General features: G+C 37.2%; 1 protein-coding gene across 1 annotated transcript in view; it reads right to left on the reverse strand.

Moving 5' to 3' along the window:
- Positions 1-21,039, reverse strand: part of LOC150094629 (double-strand-break repair protein rad21 homolog) — a 342,589-nt gene that overhangs the window by 103,109 nt on the left and 218,441 nt on the right. The window contains exon 9 of the mRNA XM_090411608.1: positions 2,935-3,161. Within this exon, the coding sequence (XP_090267734.1) occupies positions 2,935-3,161 (227 nt within the window). The remainder of the gene's footprint in view (positions 1-2,934; positions 3,162-21,039) is intronic.

Below are 21,039 nucleotides of genomic sequence, written 5' to 3' on the forward strand. Positions count from 1 at the left end.
TTATAACACAGTGATGGCTGAACTGGATAGGGTAATGGGTTTACAGTAATACTACTGGACCTTGCCAAGGCTTTTGATAGGATACCACATAGAACCCTAATCAGTAAACTGGAGCAGATGGGGATAGATATAGGGCTGGTGAGATGGATAGGAGGGTGGTTGAAGGAGAGATACCAGAGAGTGGTTTATTCAGGAGTGGAGTCTAAAAGATGGCTTGTGACTAGTGGAGTGCCACAGGGCTCTGTTCTTGGATCACTGCTTTTCAATTTGTTCATCAATGATATAGGAAAGGATTTGAGAGGAAGTGTTCACTTGTTTGCTGATGATGCAAAGTTGGGTAGAGCAATTATGAGTGCACAGGATGTCAAAATTTTACAGGATGATTTGGATAGTTTGGAGAACTGGGCTAGGAAAAATAGATGTCAATTTAATGTGCCAAAGTGTAAGGTTTGGGGTGAAAAGAATAGCAGCAGTATATCACATTGGTGAAACCGTACTCCAGGAGATTGATGAGGCAGGGATTTGGGAGTGTTGGTGGATAGGGAATTGAAGTTTAGGGGGCACAATGCAAAAGTGACTAAAACAGCTCACCAAATCACTTGGCTTCTGAAAAATACTTTAACATTCAGAGACAAACAAGTTGTTGTTCCTTTGTATCAAGCCTTGATAAGACCCCATCTGGACTACTGTGCCCAGTTATGGGCACCAGGATTTCTTCTTAATGGGGAGGAGGTGGAGAGGATCCAGAGACGAGTGACCAAGATGATAGCAGGTCTGTGGAATGAACCTTATGAGAATAGGTTGAAGATTTGTGTGTTGCAGAAATTGGTCGACAGGCGAAGGAGGGGTGATATGATTGAGACATTCAAATTACTGAAGGGTTTCTATAAGATTGATCGAGAAGATATTTTTTAAAATATGACTGGTGGTGGGAGGACTAGGGGCCATGAATGGAAGCTGGGTAAGAGCGTGGTTGACAAGGGTGTTAGAGCTAGGTTTTTTACTTGGAGAGTAGTGAATGAGTGGAATAAGCTTCTAGAGTCTGTTGTGGGTGCTACGACTGTGAATGAGTTCAAGGCAAGGTATGATAGATACTGTGTGAATGTCGAATAGTTGTTCTTGACATGATGTTAGGGCCTCCCTCGATGAGTCTGTAGACTCCTTGGAACAACAATAATAATAATAATACATTTAGGATGCGACAGGGAGATGCATTGCTGTCTGAAACAAGGCCTTACCCTCAATCTGAAGGAGAAATGGGCAGTGGGCCAGTTTGCCTCAAGAACTCTTGAATCACTTGATGATAATTATCGCATAACATTGTATGAGCAGCATCACAGTTCAGCGTTGAAACATTCCATACTGTAATGTCCCTCTCTCTCTCTCTCTCTGCATAGTTTCTGCAAGGACTGTACAAGTTGTATATGGGGGGGGGGGCAATTGTTCAAAGAAGAAAGTCATTAATGATGTGGTCCAAGGGTCTGTTTTGGACACTGCTGGTAATTTACATATTGATGATACTGGGAATAATTTGAATGGTGATATGCAGTTTGATGCAAAGCTGGGAGGAACAATAAGGAGTACAGCAAATGCAACTTTGCAAGAAGGCTTAAACAGACTTGGCGAATAAGCAACTGAGTAGGTTTAATAGTTCAATGCTGTAAAGTGTAAGGTTTTAAAATTTGGGAAGCAGAGATGGGATGCTGAGTATATGAAAGATCTGGAGTTGATGGTAGAGAAAACCTAAAATTCCAAAAACACATTGCTAAAACTGTGAGCAAGCATAGAGGATTGTGGCAATGATCCAGAGGATGACATTAACATATACAAGTAAGGAATCAATTGTACAAGTCTTTGATCATTATTATTATTATTACGTGACACCTCCAGAGGGCCCAAAGACTCATCAAGGGAAAGCACCTACTCTACAGCTGTCTCCACCACTCAATCCACCAACTACAATGAACCGTAACTACCATCATCATCTACCGCCCACTACCACCAATGTTTTTGCAGACAATCACAAACATCCATGCTCGTGGCGAGATTCGAACCCGCAGCCTTTTGGCTGGAGAGCAAATACACTAACCATTCAGCTAACCAGGCTGGCTGGAGTATACTGGATTATTGTGATCAGATTTGATCACCTGATTTTCAAAAGGATGAAAAAATAATGGGAAGGGTCCAGAGATGATTGATTAGGGCAGTACTGGTCTCTGTGATGTTGAGTGTGAAGACATGTTGAGGGAATGCAAGTTATACAGTCTGATGTATAGTAGGAGGAAAGTATGATTGATGTAAGTTAGTAAAGGGTTATTTGAAGATTAATATGGAGGAGGCTTTTCATGGAATAGGGGGACTAGGAGAGAGAGAGAGAAAACAAAAGTTCATCCCTGGAAGCTGTATAAGGAGAATGCGAGTTGTAGTCGAGAAGTAGACTTTTTGCAAGTGGAGTAGCAGGTAATTGAGATGCACTGCCTGCAAGTGTAGAGAGATGGAGAATATATTTAGGGTGAGGGTGAGGCATGATGAGTTGCATCAGTTACAGTGGGACCTTCCAAGATGAGTCTTCAGACTCTGTGGAGGGCTGATGGTAATAATAATATTTGCTAAATGGATTTAATAATATTGTATTTCTTTTGGGATAGCCAACAGCTGCATTGAGTTGATTCATGAACATTTATGTCTAATCAAAATTTGAAATTTTTTATTTTTTTATTTTTAAGGTGGTAGATTGATTAAAGCCTTGACTATACAATAAATATGACTCATCAAATAACTTTGTGTGTTTTACAGAAACTTGTGGCTTGTCATCCACTGTAACATGATTTCTACAGAGAAGTGAATATTTAACAACTTCAATTTCTACAAAGAAATTTATATACGTTTGTAACTACTTAAAATAATAAAATAAGCTGATAATATATCCCTTACTCTTGAAAGTGTTCTAGAAAGAATTGGATGACCTGGAAGAGCAAATAACTTTTCTACTCCACCAGTTTCTTTCCAGTGCATAAGCCTTTTTGTTGGAGGAGCCAAATCAAGGGTTGTGACAATATCACTAGTATCTGAGAGTTGAGCTTTCATTTCTTCTCCAGATATATTTTTGACTTCATCGATAATAAGTTTCCGTTTCCTCCTCTGTTTTGCTTTGTCAAATCCTGTAACTAAATGATGTAATAAATGTTAGACCTACAAAGTAATTTGTTAAAAAAACTTACTGTACTTAATATTGTGATGCATACAAGACATAATTTTTATTATTATTATTATTATTATTTGACACCTCCAGGGAGTCCAAAGACTCATCGAGGGAGAGTATGCCAACAGCATCGAACGATTGGTCCCCTTCCAACTACTAACCCTGCTCAAACTTACTTAACTGAGCCATTAGTAGCAGAGGTTCTACCAATCGACCAACCTTCCTGACTCATAGATTACCTGACACCATAATGAGGATCTGAGACAGTTTGGATAAATGAAAATTTCAATATGATTATTATTGTATTGAAATTATTATTTTTTATTGTTGGCTTTGTAAAAATAATCAAAATTATAAATTCTGAATATTTTTACGAATTGTTTATGTTAGAAGGTTTATTAGTTTTAGTTTCATAACACGCATTGTCGACACTTGCGATGTGTCCGTTATTGAAATGGTTTTGTCAAAAATGATATGTAAAGCAGTTAAAAATTTATGTACTTACTGGATTTGAATAGTTGTGTTACTTTAAACAAATTTATTGTAATTTAAAATATTAAGTTTTGTGTTTATAAAGACATTCTCTTGTCACTAACAGAGATAACGTGTCAGTCATTATATTTAGTTTCTCGCTTGCCATTTTCATGAAGTGCACATGCTCGTCGAGAAGGTTGATGTGTGATTGACAGCTGACAGAAAGCGTTCGGTATCATAGTAATGGAGAAATAAACAACAAGAGTGTTTGGAAGGAATTTAGAATACAAGCCGGCAGATATTTAGATTCGGAGGAATTTTAGTTTTTTTATGTGACAGTTAGAAGAAAATTAATAGTATATTCTGAATAAGGAATCACGGAACTATGAACTTTCAAAGTGGAATAAGTAATGATAAATAAAAGAAAATATTGCTATAGATGTTTTAAAAGGAATATTTGAGGAAACACTTATTGGAAGATTAGTAGTAGATTCCGAAAAGGGAATCATAGAATTGTAAGATTTTTTTTAAAGTAGAAGAGTTAAGACTGTCAATAAGCATTAGTGAATAAAAGAAGAAATTGTTATTTACGTTCTAAAGGAATGTTCGAAGAAACGCTGATTAGGAAGTTTCATCTGTCTTAAGGACGCCGAATCTAATTATTATGTCTACTGGAAAGGAAACAGAATTGAGTTAGGAAGAATTAATGTGTGCTACATGAGTGATGAGAGAGGATCCTATGAAAATGAAGAATAAAGTCATATATCTTTGGAAAAGGGCCTTGACAGAGAGAGAGAGAGAAACTGGCTATGAACATTTTGTCATTGTGCAAACAAAGTGTTTAGTCTGGTCTTAAGTGTAAGTTTATTTTTAAAAGGCCTTGGATCCAATTAATTCTATAGTTAGTTATAGTTATGTAAAGTTGTTTGAAGTGTATACATATTGTTTTTGTTATATTAAATGTGTTTATTTTGTAATGAAGAGGATACAAATCCTTTGATGTTTATCTGCCAGTAGGCGAAACTCTAAGAACTAGGACTAAGATCTATGAGTTTCATACCGAAAAACTATCGGCAAATCCAAGTGTAAGTAACCACTTGATAGTACAACACCAAGGCAACTTGTGTCAAAGGTGGAGCAAGCTCCCTCACTATCCTTGATATTTTCTCATAAATGTAAAAACACAGCCCGTAGGGGATGTAATACTGTAATTACATTATGAGGAGAGGTCACTACCCAGATCTGGAAGATAACAAGGTTTAAGTGAAAAGAACTTACATACCTTCACTATACGAATGCCATAAAGGTTCCAGGTCTACCTACTCACTGATGAGACCTCAAAAAAGGTTGAAACCGTTGAAGATTTGTGGGTTGCAGAAACTAGTTGATAGGCAGAGGAGGGGAGATATGATTGTGACATTCAAATTGCTAAAGGGATTCTATAGGATTAATTCAGAGGATATTTTTGAGATCAGGACTGGTGGTGGGAGAACTAGGGGACACCTATGGAAGCTGGGCAAGAGTGTGTCTAACACCCCTGCTTCTTTACTTTTAGAGTGGTAAATGAGTGGAATAAGCTGCCAGAGTCTGCTGTGGGTGCTATGACTTGAACGAGTTCAAGGCAAGGTATGATAGATACTGTGAGAATGAAATCGCATAGTTGTGTGGACATGATGTTTAGGGCCTCCCTCGATGAGTCTAAGGACTCCTGGAGTCGCCGACATAATAATAATAATAATATACAAAGTGATATCAGACGAGTGGAAACTATTAAAAGTGTGCAAGAGAATACAATGAATGAAAAAAGAGTAAAAGAGGTGACGAATGATTCCAGGATAGCAGTATATGGAGATACCATAGTAAGAGGGCTAGTTATTGAGAGAGTCCATAAGGTGTTCTATCCAAGAGGAAGAATGAGTAGGATAATTAAGGCATTAGACACGAGGAAGAAACGAGCAAGAGAAAGAGTTAGTCGTGATTTTGGGCACAAATCATCTAATTGAATATAAAGAGGATGTGACGGCGAATATCAGGAGGCTATTGAGAAGAGTAAAAGATAACAGTGTAGTAGAAAGTGTTGTCAGTGTGTTGCCTAGATATGAAGATGAGCTGCGACGGAGAGCCAAAATCATGAATGGTATGCTAGCAGAGATATGCGAGAAGGGAATTTGTGGATGTATGGCATGTGTTTGAGGGAAGAATCAAATTATACAGGCACAATGGGTTACATATGAATGGCTTTGGAGTGAGTGCACTAGAGAAAGTGTTGCTGGATGGAAGTATAGTGAGTGATGCATGCAAGAGATCAGAACAAAGAGATGAAGGGAAAAATCAGATGAGTGTTATTGAAGAGACAGAAGTGCTTGGCAGTGAAAGCAGTAGTAGTAGTAGTGTTAGAGATGAAGAGAGAATGGGAATGCCAGTAGGAACAGAGAAATGAGGGGAACCTGGTTGGAGAGGGAGTCATGGCATAGGGAGAATGGATGTTGAAACTGGCAGTGAATGTGTGTATGAAGATTAAGTATATTGCGATATGGGTGGGAAAGTTGAGACTGAGCAGATATATGTGGTAAGTAGAGATAAAGACAATTGGATAGGAGTGGTGGAGAAATCACAACCAACAAGTGGCTTTGATAGGACTGGTTATAGACTTAAAAATGAATTACTGTGTTTGTTTACAAATCTAGAAGTATCAGAAATAAGGGAGATAAAATGGTATCACTGATTGAGTTTATTTGCTCCAGAATCATTGGAAAGTGAAACATGGTGGAATGAAGATGATATTCTAACAGGAATATAGTTGGAAGGATACAGTATTTTTAGCAATGAGAGAAAGGACAGGAAGGGGGGGGGGGGGGAGAGTGCTGCCGATGATAGCAGGAGAAGTACATCCACATAAGGTAGACATGAAAGAGGGAAATAGTGACAATGGTTATGAGGCAGAGTGGTGAAATGTGGAAGTTGACAGGGAGACATATTTAGTTGGATGTTGCTATAGAGCAGGAAATGTCGGGGTGGTGATGAAGAAATGTATATACAACTTGGATTAGCGAACAAAGGAGAGTAATTATTATGAGTGATTTTAATTATGGTGATATATATTAGAATGGAGAAACAGCATTTGGAAATAAGGAAAATGAATTTCTCGAATTCTTGAGAGATAACTACAGCATGCAGCATGTAACGGAAGGCATGTGTGGATGGAAATTTTCAGAACTCATCATTTCATTTAAGGATTTAATTGTGAGTGGGGTTTCACACCTTCCTCAGGTTGGTGAGAGTGATCATGAAGTCATCACATGGGTTGTAGCTAGACATATGCAGACTTCTGTGAGGAAAGGATATATGTGGAACTATAATGCTGGTGATTATGACAAGCTTAGGAGACAGCTTGGAGCTGCAGCATGGAATGAGGAGTTGAGTGGTAAGAAAATAAATGCTGCTTGGGAACTGACAAAGAAATACATAACAGAATCAGCATGTGAATGAATTCTGAAGGTCAAAAGACTAAACATGGTAGGTGTAAAATTGATGAATCAGGAGTTGAAGCATGAAATCCGGAAGAAGAAGGTACTCTGTAAAAACAAGATGAATAATAGCAATAATTACTATTACTATTACTATTATTACGGGCAACTCCAGGGAGTCATTAGACTCATCGAGGGAGGCCCCAAATCATATTCATCACAACTATTTGACATTCGTACAGTATCTATCATACCTCGCCTTAAACTCATTCACTGTCACAGCATCCACCACAGACTCAGGGAGCGCATTCCACTCATTCACTACTCTAAAAGTAAAGAACCCAGCTCTAACACCTTTACTAACCACACTTTTGCCCAGTTTCCATGGATGTCCCCTAGTCCTCCCACAACCAGCCCTGTTCTCAAAAATATCTTATGAATTAATTTTATAGAAACCCTTCAATAATTTGAATGTCTCAATCATATCTCCCCTCTTCCGCTTTTCAACCAATTTTTGCAACCCACAAATCCTCAACCTGTTCTCATACGGTTCATTCCACAGACCTGCTATCATCTTGGTCACTCGCCTCTGGATCCTCTCCACCTCCTGCCCATCAAGAAGAAACCTAGGTGACCAAATCTGAGTCCAGTAGTCCAGATGGGGTCTTATCAAGGCTCGATACAGAGGAACAATAACCTGCTTGTCTCTGCTTGTCAACGTATTCTTCAGCAACCAAGTGATTTGATGAGCTGATTTGGTCACTTTTGCAATGTGTCCCCTAAATTTCAATTCCTTATCCACCAACACTCCTAAATCTCGTGCTTCATCAATTTCCTGGAGCACGGTTCCACCAATGCAGTAAACTGCCTCCCATCTTTTCACCCCAAAATGCATAACCTTACATTTTGCCACATTAAATTGACATCCATTCTCCCTAGCCCAGACCTCCAATCTATCCAAATCATCCTGCAAAATTTTGACGTCATCTGCATTCACTATTGCCCTACCCAACTTCGCATCATCCGCAAACAAATGAACTGTTCCTCTCAGATCCTTTCCTATATCATTTATGAACAAATTAAACAGCAGTGGTCCAAGAACAGATCCTTGTGGTACACCACTAGTCACAGGCCGTCTTGTGGACTCTACTCCTGAGTAAACCACTCTCTGATATCTCTCTGTCAACCACCCTCCTATCCATCTCACCAACTCTATGTTCATTCCCATATGCTGCAATTTACTGATTAGAATTCCATGTGGTATCCTGTCAAAGGCCTTAGCAAGGTCCAGCAGAATCAATGTAAACCCATTACCCTTATCCAGTTCAGCCGTCACTGTGTTATAATACGTGAGCAAGTTACTGAGGCATGACCTACCCTTCACAAAACCATGCTGTCCCCGATACAGTATCCCATTTTCTTCTATCCAATCTTGTATTTTCCTCTTGACTATTTTCTCTAAGACCTTGATAATGATTCCTGTTATGCTGATTGGCCGGTAATTTTCAACAGCAGCCTTGGAACCACCTTTGTGCAGTGGAACTATTTTCCCCTCTTTCCACCCCCTGTCCCAAGTGGGTGGAAAGAGGGGAAAATAATCAGCTACATGGAGAGTATAAACAACCAGCCAGGAGAGACTCAGTTAGTAAGGAAAACAAAAGTGCAGTATGAGCAGAAATTGGCAAATTATGTGAAGAAAACCCCCAGAATATTTTAGGTATTCTGGAGGTTTCAGTGCAAGAAGAAAGAATGATCATGGTGAGATGATGTTAATGGATGAAAATGGTATAATGGTAACTGCTGCAGAAGACATTGTTCGGGTATTCAGTGATCAATGTATAAGGGCGTTTCATTCTGATCAGGGTGGAATCACAGGGAACTTAAGTGTAGAAGACATAGGAGATGATGGCTTAATTGTGAGTGAGCAGGAGATATCTGAGGAAATAAATAACCTTGATGTCAATAAGACAATTGGATTTGATGACATATCACCACACCTCTTAAGAGAATGTTCCTGTGAATTGGCAGTAGCATTGGCATGCCTGTTTAATAAGAGTCTTATGACAGCACAGGTTCCAAGAGAGTGGAAGTAGGGTAAAATTGTTCCACTGCATAAAGGTGGTGATAAGGCTGTAACTTCAAATTATAGGTCAATCTAAATATCTGGAGTTGTGGTGAAGGTACTGGAGATATTAATGAGAAGTATGATACAGGAATGGGTTGATAACAGCGGTATACTCTGTGGTCATCAGCATGAGTTTGTTTAAATGAGATCAGGTTTTATTAACTTATTTGTGTATTATAACAAGATGAAAAATACTCTGGACAGGAGAGCTGTATATAAAGTGGTGTACTTGTGTTTTGCAAAAGTTTTTGATAGACTGCCACAAAACAAACTGTTAAATAAATTGAAACAGATGAGATTGGATAACAGACTTCTAAGATGGATTAGTGACTGGTTGTCAGATAGGTATCAGAAAGTTGTATATATGGGGGTGCAGTATCCTGAAAGAGGAAGGTCACTAGTAGTGTACTACAGAGGTCAGTTTTGGGACCAGTGTTGTTCAATTTGTATTTTAATGATATTGTGCTGGGTTTAACTAATGATTAGCAGCTGTCTGCAGATGATGATGCAAAATTGGGGAGAGCAATGTAGAGTCATGTGGATGTTAAGGCCTTACAGGAGGACGTTAATAGACTGCACGATTGGGAAGATAAGTAAAACTATCAGTTAAACATCGTAAAAGTGTAAGGTTTTTTGAAAATTGGAAAGCAACGAATGGATGCAAATTATACACTTGGTGGGGAAACTTTAAAGGAAGAGAAGATGAGATCTAGTAGTAATTGTGAACATGGACCTGACATTCAGGGGTCACATTGCACAAGTTGTGAGACATAACCTCAGATAATGGCAATGTTGCAGAGGACCCTGACATGCAGAAATAGAGAGGTTATGATGCCATTATATAAGGCTTTGATTGGCCTCATAAAGATTATTGTGCACAGATTTGTTCACTGGGTTTTCATGGTGACAAAGATATGTTTGAAAGGGTGTCCAGAAAATTCACAAAGATGGCGAGTGGTCTTTGGAATGTGGAGTACGAGGACAGATTGAGAGAATGTAAGTTTCAAAGCCTCATGAATAGGAGGAAGAGGGGGAGGGGATATGATTGAGAAATATAAGCTAGTCAGTAGTTGTTATCAGGTTGATGTGGAAGAGGTTTTTCATAGAATGGGAGGGGGGGATTGAACAAGAGGCCATCTCTGAAAATTGTATAAGGAAGGTGTGCACTGAGAAGTGAGAGTGGCTGGTGAGTGAAATGTATTGCCTGAGTGTGTTGTGAATGTAGACACATTAAATCAGTTTAAAGCACTGCTGTTGGATGAGCATTGTGGGCAATAGTGTTTATTCACCCATGATGAGTCTCTGTGTTCATGGAGGTCAGATGATAAGAATAATAATATAACAATTACTGCTGATTTCTGTCATTTGTGTACCACAGAACTGAAAAAAAAATCCTCTTTCTTAGCACAGATATTTTTTAAAATGGTTATTTTTAAAATACTTGCAAACAAAACATTTTTTTTCCAGGACTGATCATTAACTTTTGGTTTTGGAATTGCTTTGCTAGAATGTACATGAAGTGACTGAATTTAATAAGTCACACACATTGCTTTTAGTAAGGAAATTCATTTCCTGGCTTTTATGTTATTGGCCATTTAATTATACAATAATATATTGTACACTATTACAATAAAATAATGCAAAAAGACATTTGCAGATTAAAATTATTTCATTTAAGAATTAGTTTATTATTATTAATAATAATTCTAGCATGGATGACAGTTTAGCAGAATTATGTACGTTTACTTAAATATGGTCTAATGTAAATTAAGACAATGTGTATATTTTACTTGTATAAATATTCAAGAAATAAACACTATCCAGAAGGGAGTTCTCAGTCTTTATTACAATATGAAGTTCTAGCTTGAAACCATTTTACTCACAGATTTTTAAACACAGATTTTTAGTAACAACCAGAAATTAGTACTGTTTGTTTTTATAGAAATAAAATGGCAAATTAAAGCATTAAAAATGCATTACTGTAGATATTTAAAAATATTCTAACAGAATAACAGGATTTCCATCATAACTAATTTAACTCATGACAGTATTCTCATACCTTATTTGTCACGAATAGCATCTGGGTTGAAATTGACACATTTCACATAATAAATGGTGTTTAGGTAATATATATAAATGAGGGGATGGGAAACATTTGTTGCTAATAACTTTAAGCATACAGAATGAACTCTTCCAATTCTGTTTACACTTATTCATCCCCACCCCAACACCATCTTTCTCTGAAAAACAACAATAAACATCAGTTGCACTGTAGCTTCAATATAAATTACAGATGTAAAATAATTTGAAAGCATCTTGGTTCTACTTGATATACATTTTTCAATAACATGACAAATACTTTCATTTCATTAATTAAAACATTAATGCAAAATACTCATTAATATGTTAGAATAAAAATGTTAATTTTATACAATAAAATTGTGACATTACTGAAATACATAAGAAACAAAGAATAAAACATAGAAGATATACATATTAGTATAATAATAATATTGGAAGTTTATTTTCAACTTGGTTAGACTGTAATAAATTTAGTTTAATCCTTTATCCAAGTGTAAGCAAACAAAGTTTGCAAAACTGAAGTATCTTCAGGACTGAGGCAACTTGTGGTAAAGGTGGACCAAGTTCTCATCACTCCTTGTCTCAGTATCTCCCATAATGCAAAGCACATCTCCTTGCAGACATGTATAATGCTATGCATTATGGAAAGGGCCACTACCCAGACTGGTTTTGACCATTATTGAGGTCTCGTCAGTGGGAGCCAGACCCAGAGGTGGTGATACTAAGGCAGAAGCAATGGAGAGGTCATATTTACCTATACGAGTTTGCCAAAAGGTGTACCACCTTATTATTAAATTACTCTGGATTTAGAGAAAGATGTTGGAAGTTTATTTTCCACTTGATTAGATTATAATAAATTTAGTTTAATCCTTTATCCAAGTGTAAGCAAACAAAGTTTGCGCCTAAAGTATCTTCAGGACTGAGGCAACTCATGGTAAAGGAGGACCAAGCTCTCATCACTCCTTGTCTCAGTGCAAAGCATATCTCTTTGCTGTATAATGCTATGTATTAAGGGAAGGGCCATTACCCAGACCGGTTTCGACCTTTATTGAGGTCTCGTCAGTGGGAGCCAGACCCAGAAGTAGCGATACTAAGGAGATACTTCAGATGCAAACTTTGTTTGCTTACACTTGGATAAAGGATTAAACTAAATTTATTATTATATAATATAAAAATATTATAATATAATAATAATAGTTTCTTTTATTATTATTATTATTATTATTATTATTATTATTATTATTATTATTATTATTATTATTATTGCATGGGCACTGTCCATGGAGTCCTAAAACTCATCTTGGGTTTCCTATGATGAGTTTTAGGACTCCATGGAGGTGCAACAAAATATCTATCATAGCATTTCCTAAAACCGTTAGAAGACAACGCACTTACAATTGACTCAGGCAACCCATTCCATTCATTCACCTCTTTCCAAGTGACAAATATAGTCCTCATGCCTTTCCTAACCACACTCCTACCCAACTTCCAGGGATGACCTATTCTTCTGTTCTGTCTAGTCAAGTGCTGAAACATTTTCTCTCCATGAATCCTATGAAGTAATAATATGATGTGTATTCCACACTCGGATCATCTAATCTAGCAACTGTAGGAATGATTCAGAATGAGTAGTAATCTCTGCTGTGCTGTGTATTGTTATTAATGGTTGAAGAAAATAATAAATTTAGTTTAATCCTTTATCCAAGTGTAAGCAAACAAAGTTTGCCTGAAAATATCTTCAGGACTGAGGTAAGGTGGTGCAACACCAGACAACTCCAGGCAAAGGTGGACCAAGCTCTCATCATTCCTAGTCTCAGTATCTCCCATAATGCAAAGCACATCTCCTTGCGAACATTTATACTGCTATGCATTAAAGGAAGGGCCACTACCCAGACCTGTTTCGACCTTTATTGAGGTCTCGTCAGTGGGAGGCAGACCCAAACTTGGAGATACTAAGGCAAAAGCAATAGGAGAGGTCATATTTACTCATACAAGTTGCCAATAGGTGTACCAACTTATTATTGAATTACTCTGGATTTAGAGAAAGATGTTGGAAGTTTATTTTGCACTTGGTTAGACTATAATAAATTTGGTTTAATCCTTTATCCAAGTGTAAGCAAACTTTGTTTGCTTACACCTGGATAAAGAAAGAAAAGAACACTTGGTTGAAGAAAATGGAAGGTAGGATAGTAGTTAGACATACAACAGCTTGCTGGTTTAAACTTTTCAGTCAGTAAATAGGAAATGCAAAAATCTGTTCGTTACATAAAAAGCAAGGGAAAAAAAAAGAGCATACAAATTTTGATTGTATTGTTGGGATTAACAATAACATATCTAACTGTAAGCATAATGAGAAGGCACAGTGAAATTTCGCAAGGAAATATAAAATAGTTCCCATTTCAAGAAATGTTATTTAAATCATCATGTTTTTCATATATATTTATGGTAATTATTTTCTGTGTAAGCATTTGAAAACAGCACAAAAAATTTCTGCAATATTTTCAGCAAAATTAAAGAACCTGAATGAAATACTTCGTTCATTATGCTGATTGAAAGAATAAATAATAATAATAATAAAAGATAGCAAATATTGCCAATAATAAATGAATGTATTGGTAAGATTGATCTCATATTTTGAAATAGATATAATTTATTTTATTTTCACAGGTGAAATTTTATATTTCTTGTGAACAAATGAAATAAAATGTGAATAAGAATGTTTTTATCTTCGAGATATCATTAAGGTGGTTCATGTATTTGAAGCACTTTGGAGGTTAATGGTCAGATTAGTGTTGGGCTCATTGAGTATGTTTCACAGAATCATTGTATATATTCTAAAACCTCAGATAGACAGTACTGCTGTAGTATATTTTCATAGGAAGTATTCCCATATTCAACACCGACTGTATCTCTACTCCCTCCCCCCTTAACAAATCTAGTTTCCCTGAATTTGCACATCCACTACATTCAGCAACACTTTCTCAAGTCTTCTTACACCGTAACCATTCAAATGCAAGCCATCCATCTTATATAGATCCTTTCGCCCATCAAACTCCATCCACAAATTCCACACCACTCATCATACATAACCCACGCATAAAGTCATTTGCAATTATAGCCCTCCTTTTAAACATTTCACTGTCATACCGTGGCAAAAGACTAATCATTCTAACTCTCTCACTCTTTTCTTTTGCTACCTCAAACAATTCATTCAGGTCTTCTATCATTTCTATTTTATCTCCTTTCAAATCATTCGTACCTGCCACAACAATCATTTCTTTCACCCTTTCCTTTTGCTCTCTAATAGACGCAGTTATGTCCTTTATGGTCGCACCAGGTTGGTACGATTTTGTCAAATCCTCTACTAACACACCTCGTACTAACGAGTCTCCATACAGCACTCTATCCTTCATTTTGTTCATGTTCACATTCATACGTCTATTTTTCCTGTCACACCTTTTATTATTGGTTGGTTCATTCAGTCTACTTTTGTTCATGCACTCTAGCTGCTGTTTTGCTCTTTCTATCGCACTATTCAACAACGCGATCTCACTCAATGCATCTATCTCATCTTTTTTGTTCTCTGAGAAACCATTTATACTATCATTCACACTCTCACAATTTTCATGTAAAACCTTGCCGTTTCTTGTCATATCCCTATTTCCTTCATTCTGAAGGTTGACAAAAATATCACACTCACGATCCGAAATACACTTCAATTCCGCATTCTCCCTACATTTTCTACACACATTCAATCCTTTATTATCATCTAACCACACTCCGACCGCACTCCGCAAAGCGTACATTTCACAGCTAGTACACTGACTCATTTCTTTTATGCTACCGTTCTTTGATAACGATGGCGAACCTTCGTTACTGGCCGCCATTTTCCTTCGCACAGGTGCCATACTTATCTGTAACGTGTTTTGTCAAATTATACGTTATAACACACCAAAAATAGACGCACTAAAATACGCAAGGCAAACAAAACAAAACTACACAATATTAAGTAATTTGTATCGATAACTGAAAATGATACTTATCTTATCTGGAGCTTGCACGAACACTACTCATTACGAATTCATCTAGCGGCGACTTCCCGACATAGATTATGTTATAAAACACTTTAGTACACTAACCACGCTAATAAAGATCCAATAATATACCAAAATTAAACACTTTAGTCCATTAAATTGAATCCAAAACACCAATAAATCAACAAAAAACACAAATCTCTCAGGAGCTCTCCGATAGCACGTCCGTTCACCAGCTAGCCTCGACACCGATGTCAAAAAAAAAATATTCTGTCAGAAGCCTTTGCAAAACCCAAAAGTATCATGGTGTATCCATTCCCCTTGTGTAGTTCAATGGTAACATTGTTATAGAATGTGTGCAAGTTGCTAAAACATGACCTTCCCTTAGTAAACCCATGTTGTGCATTGCAAAGTAGATATTCACTGTCAAGCCATTTCTGAATGTGGGCCCTAACCAATTTTTCCAAAATCTTCACCACCACCCCTGAGATACTAATTGGTCGATAGTTAGATACATCGTATTTGTGCACCCTTGTGCATTAGAATTACTATACATTCCTTCCATTCCTGCAGAATCTTCCCTGTTCTGAGACTCATATTAAATATCCTGGTCAAAGGAATGGCCAGTTCAGCTGAACACTCTTTTAGCACACGTGCTGATATTCCATCAGTCCCTATTGATGAATTCTTATTCAGTTTGTGCAACAGCTCTAATACCTCGGCTTCACATACCTGCATTTCTTCATCTAGTGAGGAGGTAACAGTGAGCTCGATGTTGCGTTCACTAGGTTGATAGCTTTTAACAAAATGGGCACTCATTAACTGAACAACCTCTTCTGCATGTGTTACCCTCACGCCATCTGGATTTAGAAGAGTTATTCTTTCGTATTCATTCTTTCTTTTACTTGCAGTATATCGATAGAATTCTTGTGGGTTGTCTTTAGCATGCAGAGCCAGTTTCTTTTCATAATCAGACTTTGTTTTCTGTCGTACAACAGTTGTGACTATTGTAACCTACTGCTTATAACGTTCATAACAGACATCATCCTTATGCAAGTGGTATTCCTTTCACATCGTCCTTTTCTTATGAATCTCTTGCCTAATGAGATTACACATCAATTTGACTCCTACTCTATTTATTCTTTGAACTCTCAGAACACATTCTGCTATCGCATTATTTAAGTATTGTTTAAATGCTTCCCATGCACTGTCGGTATTCTTTCCATCCAGCAACCGATCCCGTTCCACTGAACTCAGTATACTCCTCAGTTGGTTATAATTTCCTGCTTTGTAGTCCAGCATGTAACCTTTTCTGAATGGAACATTCATAAACTTTAGTCATTTCCCAAGTGAGTACCGTGTGATCACTTTCACCAACTGGAGGCAGAATAGTTACATCTTTAAATGAAATGCCCTCTGACACTATAATAAAATCTAACATTCTTTGAGCTCGAGTTCGTTCTGTCACATGCTGCTTTAGGAAGTTGTCCTGCAACAGCTCAATTAATGCATTTTCATTCTTCTCATGAGATTCTACTGCTACCCAACCAATATTTGGATAATTAAAGTCTCCCATTATGATAACCTTTTCTATTTGGTGATACATTTCTTCATCACCAGCAACCGATCCACCAGGTCTGTAATAACACCCCATTATGTAATTTGTCTTGTTAGATTCCACCTTATACCAGATGGCTTCAAACTCACTGCCACATAAAATATTGTTAGTAGTATGACTACATTCATAGGTCTCAACTCTAACTGGATTTAAGTCATTCAATATCATTAGCAGCACACCCCCTCCTCTGCTATCCACTCTATCCGTTCTAAAAATACTGTATCCATGACACTCGATACCAATTAGTAGGCCTGATTCTTATAGCCAGGTCTCACTAATTCCTACAATCTGAGGTCACAACATATTGACTAAGGCAACAAACTTTATCCCTTTGTTTCTGATACTCCGAGCATTCGTGTACAGACATAATAATCTACCTGCATGTTCTTTTGTATACTCTTGTTTGCAGTCTGCCTGACACAGTTGGACATCTTGCAGATCCCTATTCTTCTCTAATGCCTTACACATGCAGACGTCTTTGCACACATATGATGGGTCCAAACCGGAAGAACACAAATCCGAAATCATCCTCACCTCGTCAACATTTCCATGACAAAGCCCATTCCTGTCTTTAATACAGTTATATACCATTGTCGTGCTCTTACACTCACATTCACACCATTCCTTCCTTTATAATTTAGTTTCCCTGACTCTCTGTGTTAGGTCTCATACCAGTTATTAGTTTTTCCAGAATCCTGATACCAAACGCATTCAGGTGTAGGCCATTAGGCCATCCCTCTTATACAAATCCAATCTTCCCTCAAACTCACTCCACACATCCAAAAACTCACATCCATTCCTTCAACATAGGCTACGCATGGAATCATTTACCATCATAGCCCTTCTTTTTAATTCATTTTTATCATAGTGAGGTAAAATATTAACGATTTCCACTTTCTCACTCTTACCTCTTCCAGCAACCCTTTCATGTCCACTCTCCTACTGAGATTATCGCCAGTTAAATCGTTCATACTTACTACAACTATGATTTCGTTTACTTTTTTTTTCTGTTTTTGAATTACTTGCATTATATTTTTAATTTTCACCCCAGGAAAACTCCATGTTATAATCTCTCATCTATAGCATGTTTTATTATATCCTGTCATCTCACCAACAAGCCAGAAAGAAGGGAACAGCAAAGATGAAGAATGAAGATGCTGAGGACAAAACTTGGGAAACCATTTGGAAAAATTCATGACTTTTATAGGAAGGAAAAAGATCTTTATTCCTCAAGAGTTGATAACTGTAAAAAAAAGACACATTCCCATTTCATGTGGTATCCTATCAAAGGTTTGAGCCAAATTATCACACATTATTAAATGACAAACAATTCTGATTAGATCGAAATGACTACCCATGCGTTCTCCCCAACACACAAAGATATAGCAAGAAAATAATGTCTTGGCTTTTGAATTTCTACTAAAGTTTGTCTCCCTACTCCTTAGTGTCCACAAATTCATTATGGGATGTTAGCTCGGCCTGCAACACATCTAATGTAAATCTATCAAAATCAATCACCTGTGAATACCTTTCATTCCTTTATAAGGAGTAGGTGAGGCTGTTTAAGCCCTATAGAACTTTTATAAGGCTTAAACTGAGTGGGCAGCTCAATCAGAGATAGCTGGTCCAAGATTATTACTAATTATTACTATCTTCATGGGGAGCATTCTACATTTTAAGTGGCATCTAGTGCTATTCTGAGGTTCCAACAAAATATTTTTCATGTCTGAAATAATGTGGGTTCTATGGTGGATTTTTCTTAGGTTTAAGAGACAAAAAAAACGAGTTTCTGGGAAGAAAAAAAAAAAAAAAAACACTTGCATGTTCCAGAAATTAATTAACTTGGAACTGGTCAAAGAAAGAATTATTACAAGTTCCTCTAGTCAGTGACTAGAATTGAACCTAGTTCATTCTTTGGACAGCCTAGTACTGAGGAGTGCAAACACCACTTCCATGAGATACAGTTCTTGATCTTGTTCAGCAAAACTTCTTCTATAATTTAAAAAGTTATCATTGTTATTATTATTGCATGTGCACGGAGTCCTAAACCTCATAGGATAGCCAAACCATGAACACAATCAAAATATCTATTGTAGCATTCCTTGAAACCATTAACAGACAACAAACATACAGCCCATTCCATTTGCGCACAACACTCTAAGCAAAAAATCTAGCCCTCACAACAACATAACCACGTTTTTATCCAACTTCTAGGGATGATCCCATGTCCTTCCCCGTAACCTAGAGCTGAAATATTTCCTTTGTATTAATCCTATAAAATCCTTTAAGGAACTTATATGATTCTATCAGATCCCCCCCCCCCTTCTGCTACCTATCAACCAACATTTGCAACTCAAACTCTCAATCTCTACTCATATGGAGCATTCCACAAGCCACTCAATATCTCCTGGTAACTCACTTTTGGATCCTCTCCACTACTTCCTCATCCCAAAGAAACCCAGCTGACCAGACCAGACCACAGCAATCCAGATGTGATCATATGAAAGCTTTATAAACGGGAATAATAATTCTCTTATTTCTGCTTGTTAGTGTTTTTCAATAACCAAGTAAACCTGTGTGCTGCCCAAGCTACTTGAGAAATATCGCTAAATCCTTGGCTTCATCAATTTCTTGGAGTATAGTTCCCTCAATGCAGTATGCAGCTGGTAATCTTTTCACCCCAAAATGCATAACCTTACACTTTTCAACATTCAACTGACATCCATTATGTTTGCCCATACTGCCAACATACTTAAATTATCCTGCAAGCCTTTACATCACCCTTGATTAACTATTACCTTATCTAACTTTATCATCAACAAACTGAATATTTCCCTTCAAATTATATCCTATAAGGTCCAAGAACAAAGCTCTGTGCCAAACCAGTAGTCACCTGCCCTCACCTTAATTCTGCTCTTCCATATACTACTTTTTGATTTTTAGAGAACCTGTGGCATAGTAAATTAAATAATAAAGAAATACGTAAAAACCAAAGTAATATCTTTAATTAGTAAAAGAACATATATTTCGTACTAAAATTAATAGTACATCTTCAGTGTATGTTACAGTAATAGGAATGGAATACAAGCAAAACATTCGGTGGATCACCTATTAATGACTTATTTTCCTCGGTATTAACAACACCACAAACACTTTTATCAACAAAGATGTTTTATTAACGCTTATATTTCACTGATTTTCAACTCAGCATCATCAGAGCACAACACACATGTAAACGCGACAGTGAGTGAGTGAAACAATATAATTGCAAAAGACAAAAGATCTAAAGTCCTATTTTTGGCGCCCTCTAACGAAAAAAAAAAAACAGCAGTTATCCAGGAGTTTTTCTTAGGATAACCATCTCCCAAATTTTTGGCAAATTTATGCAAACATATTTGTTAAGGTTGGGAGAATTCTTCAAAGCCATTGCTGACTCAAAAAAATAATCTTTCAGATCTATAACGACTCCTAAATAGCACATTCGTTTTCCTCCATCTAATCCTGTGTGAAGGAGTGTCCAAAGTGTGGTCTGCCAGTCCCGACTTGTAATAGTACCGAATGTATCTTTCATGTTCTTCCAGGCGGATGTTCATTGATCTTCCTGTTTCCCCATAATAGGCCAAGTCACAGTCACATGGAACTTCATACACTCCTGGGTGTGCTAAAGGGTGAAGAGGGTAGCAGATCAGAGTTGCCAACTTGACATGAGGTTTGAAGGTGGTGTGAAGGCCATGTTTCAACAATACTTTGGCTATCTTTTCCAATGTACCTCTTATATAGGGAATAGAAATGGTCATGTTGTATTCTTGTGTATTAGGGGAGGGCAGAGTAATGAGCCTATGTAGTATTTTGTAGGGATTGCAGCCATTGGCTAAGAACGTATGGCACAGGTACTAGAGTTCAGTGGTCAGAGCTGTATCGTTAGAACAAATGCTCTGGCACTGTGTGTAAGTGTTTTTAAAATGCCGTACTGTAGGACTGGATGATGATGCGATTGTTTATGTAGGTATCTTCCTGTGTGTGTAGGCTTTCTGTAA

This window comes from Typopeltis vanoorti, chromosome 21 (assembly GCF_054136105.1).
Source record: "Typopeltis vanoorti isolate ZY-2024b chromosome 21, IOZ_Tvanoo_1.0, whole genome shotgun sequence".
Classification (NCBI taxonomy): Eukaryota; Metazoa; Arthropoda; class Arachnida; order Uropygi; family Thelyphonidae; genus Typopeltis; species Typopeltis vanoorti.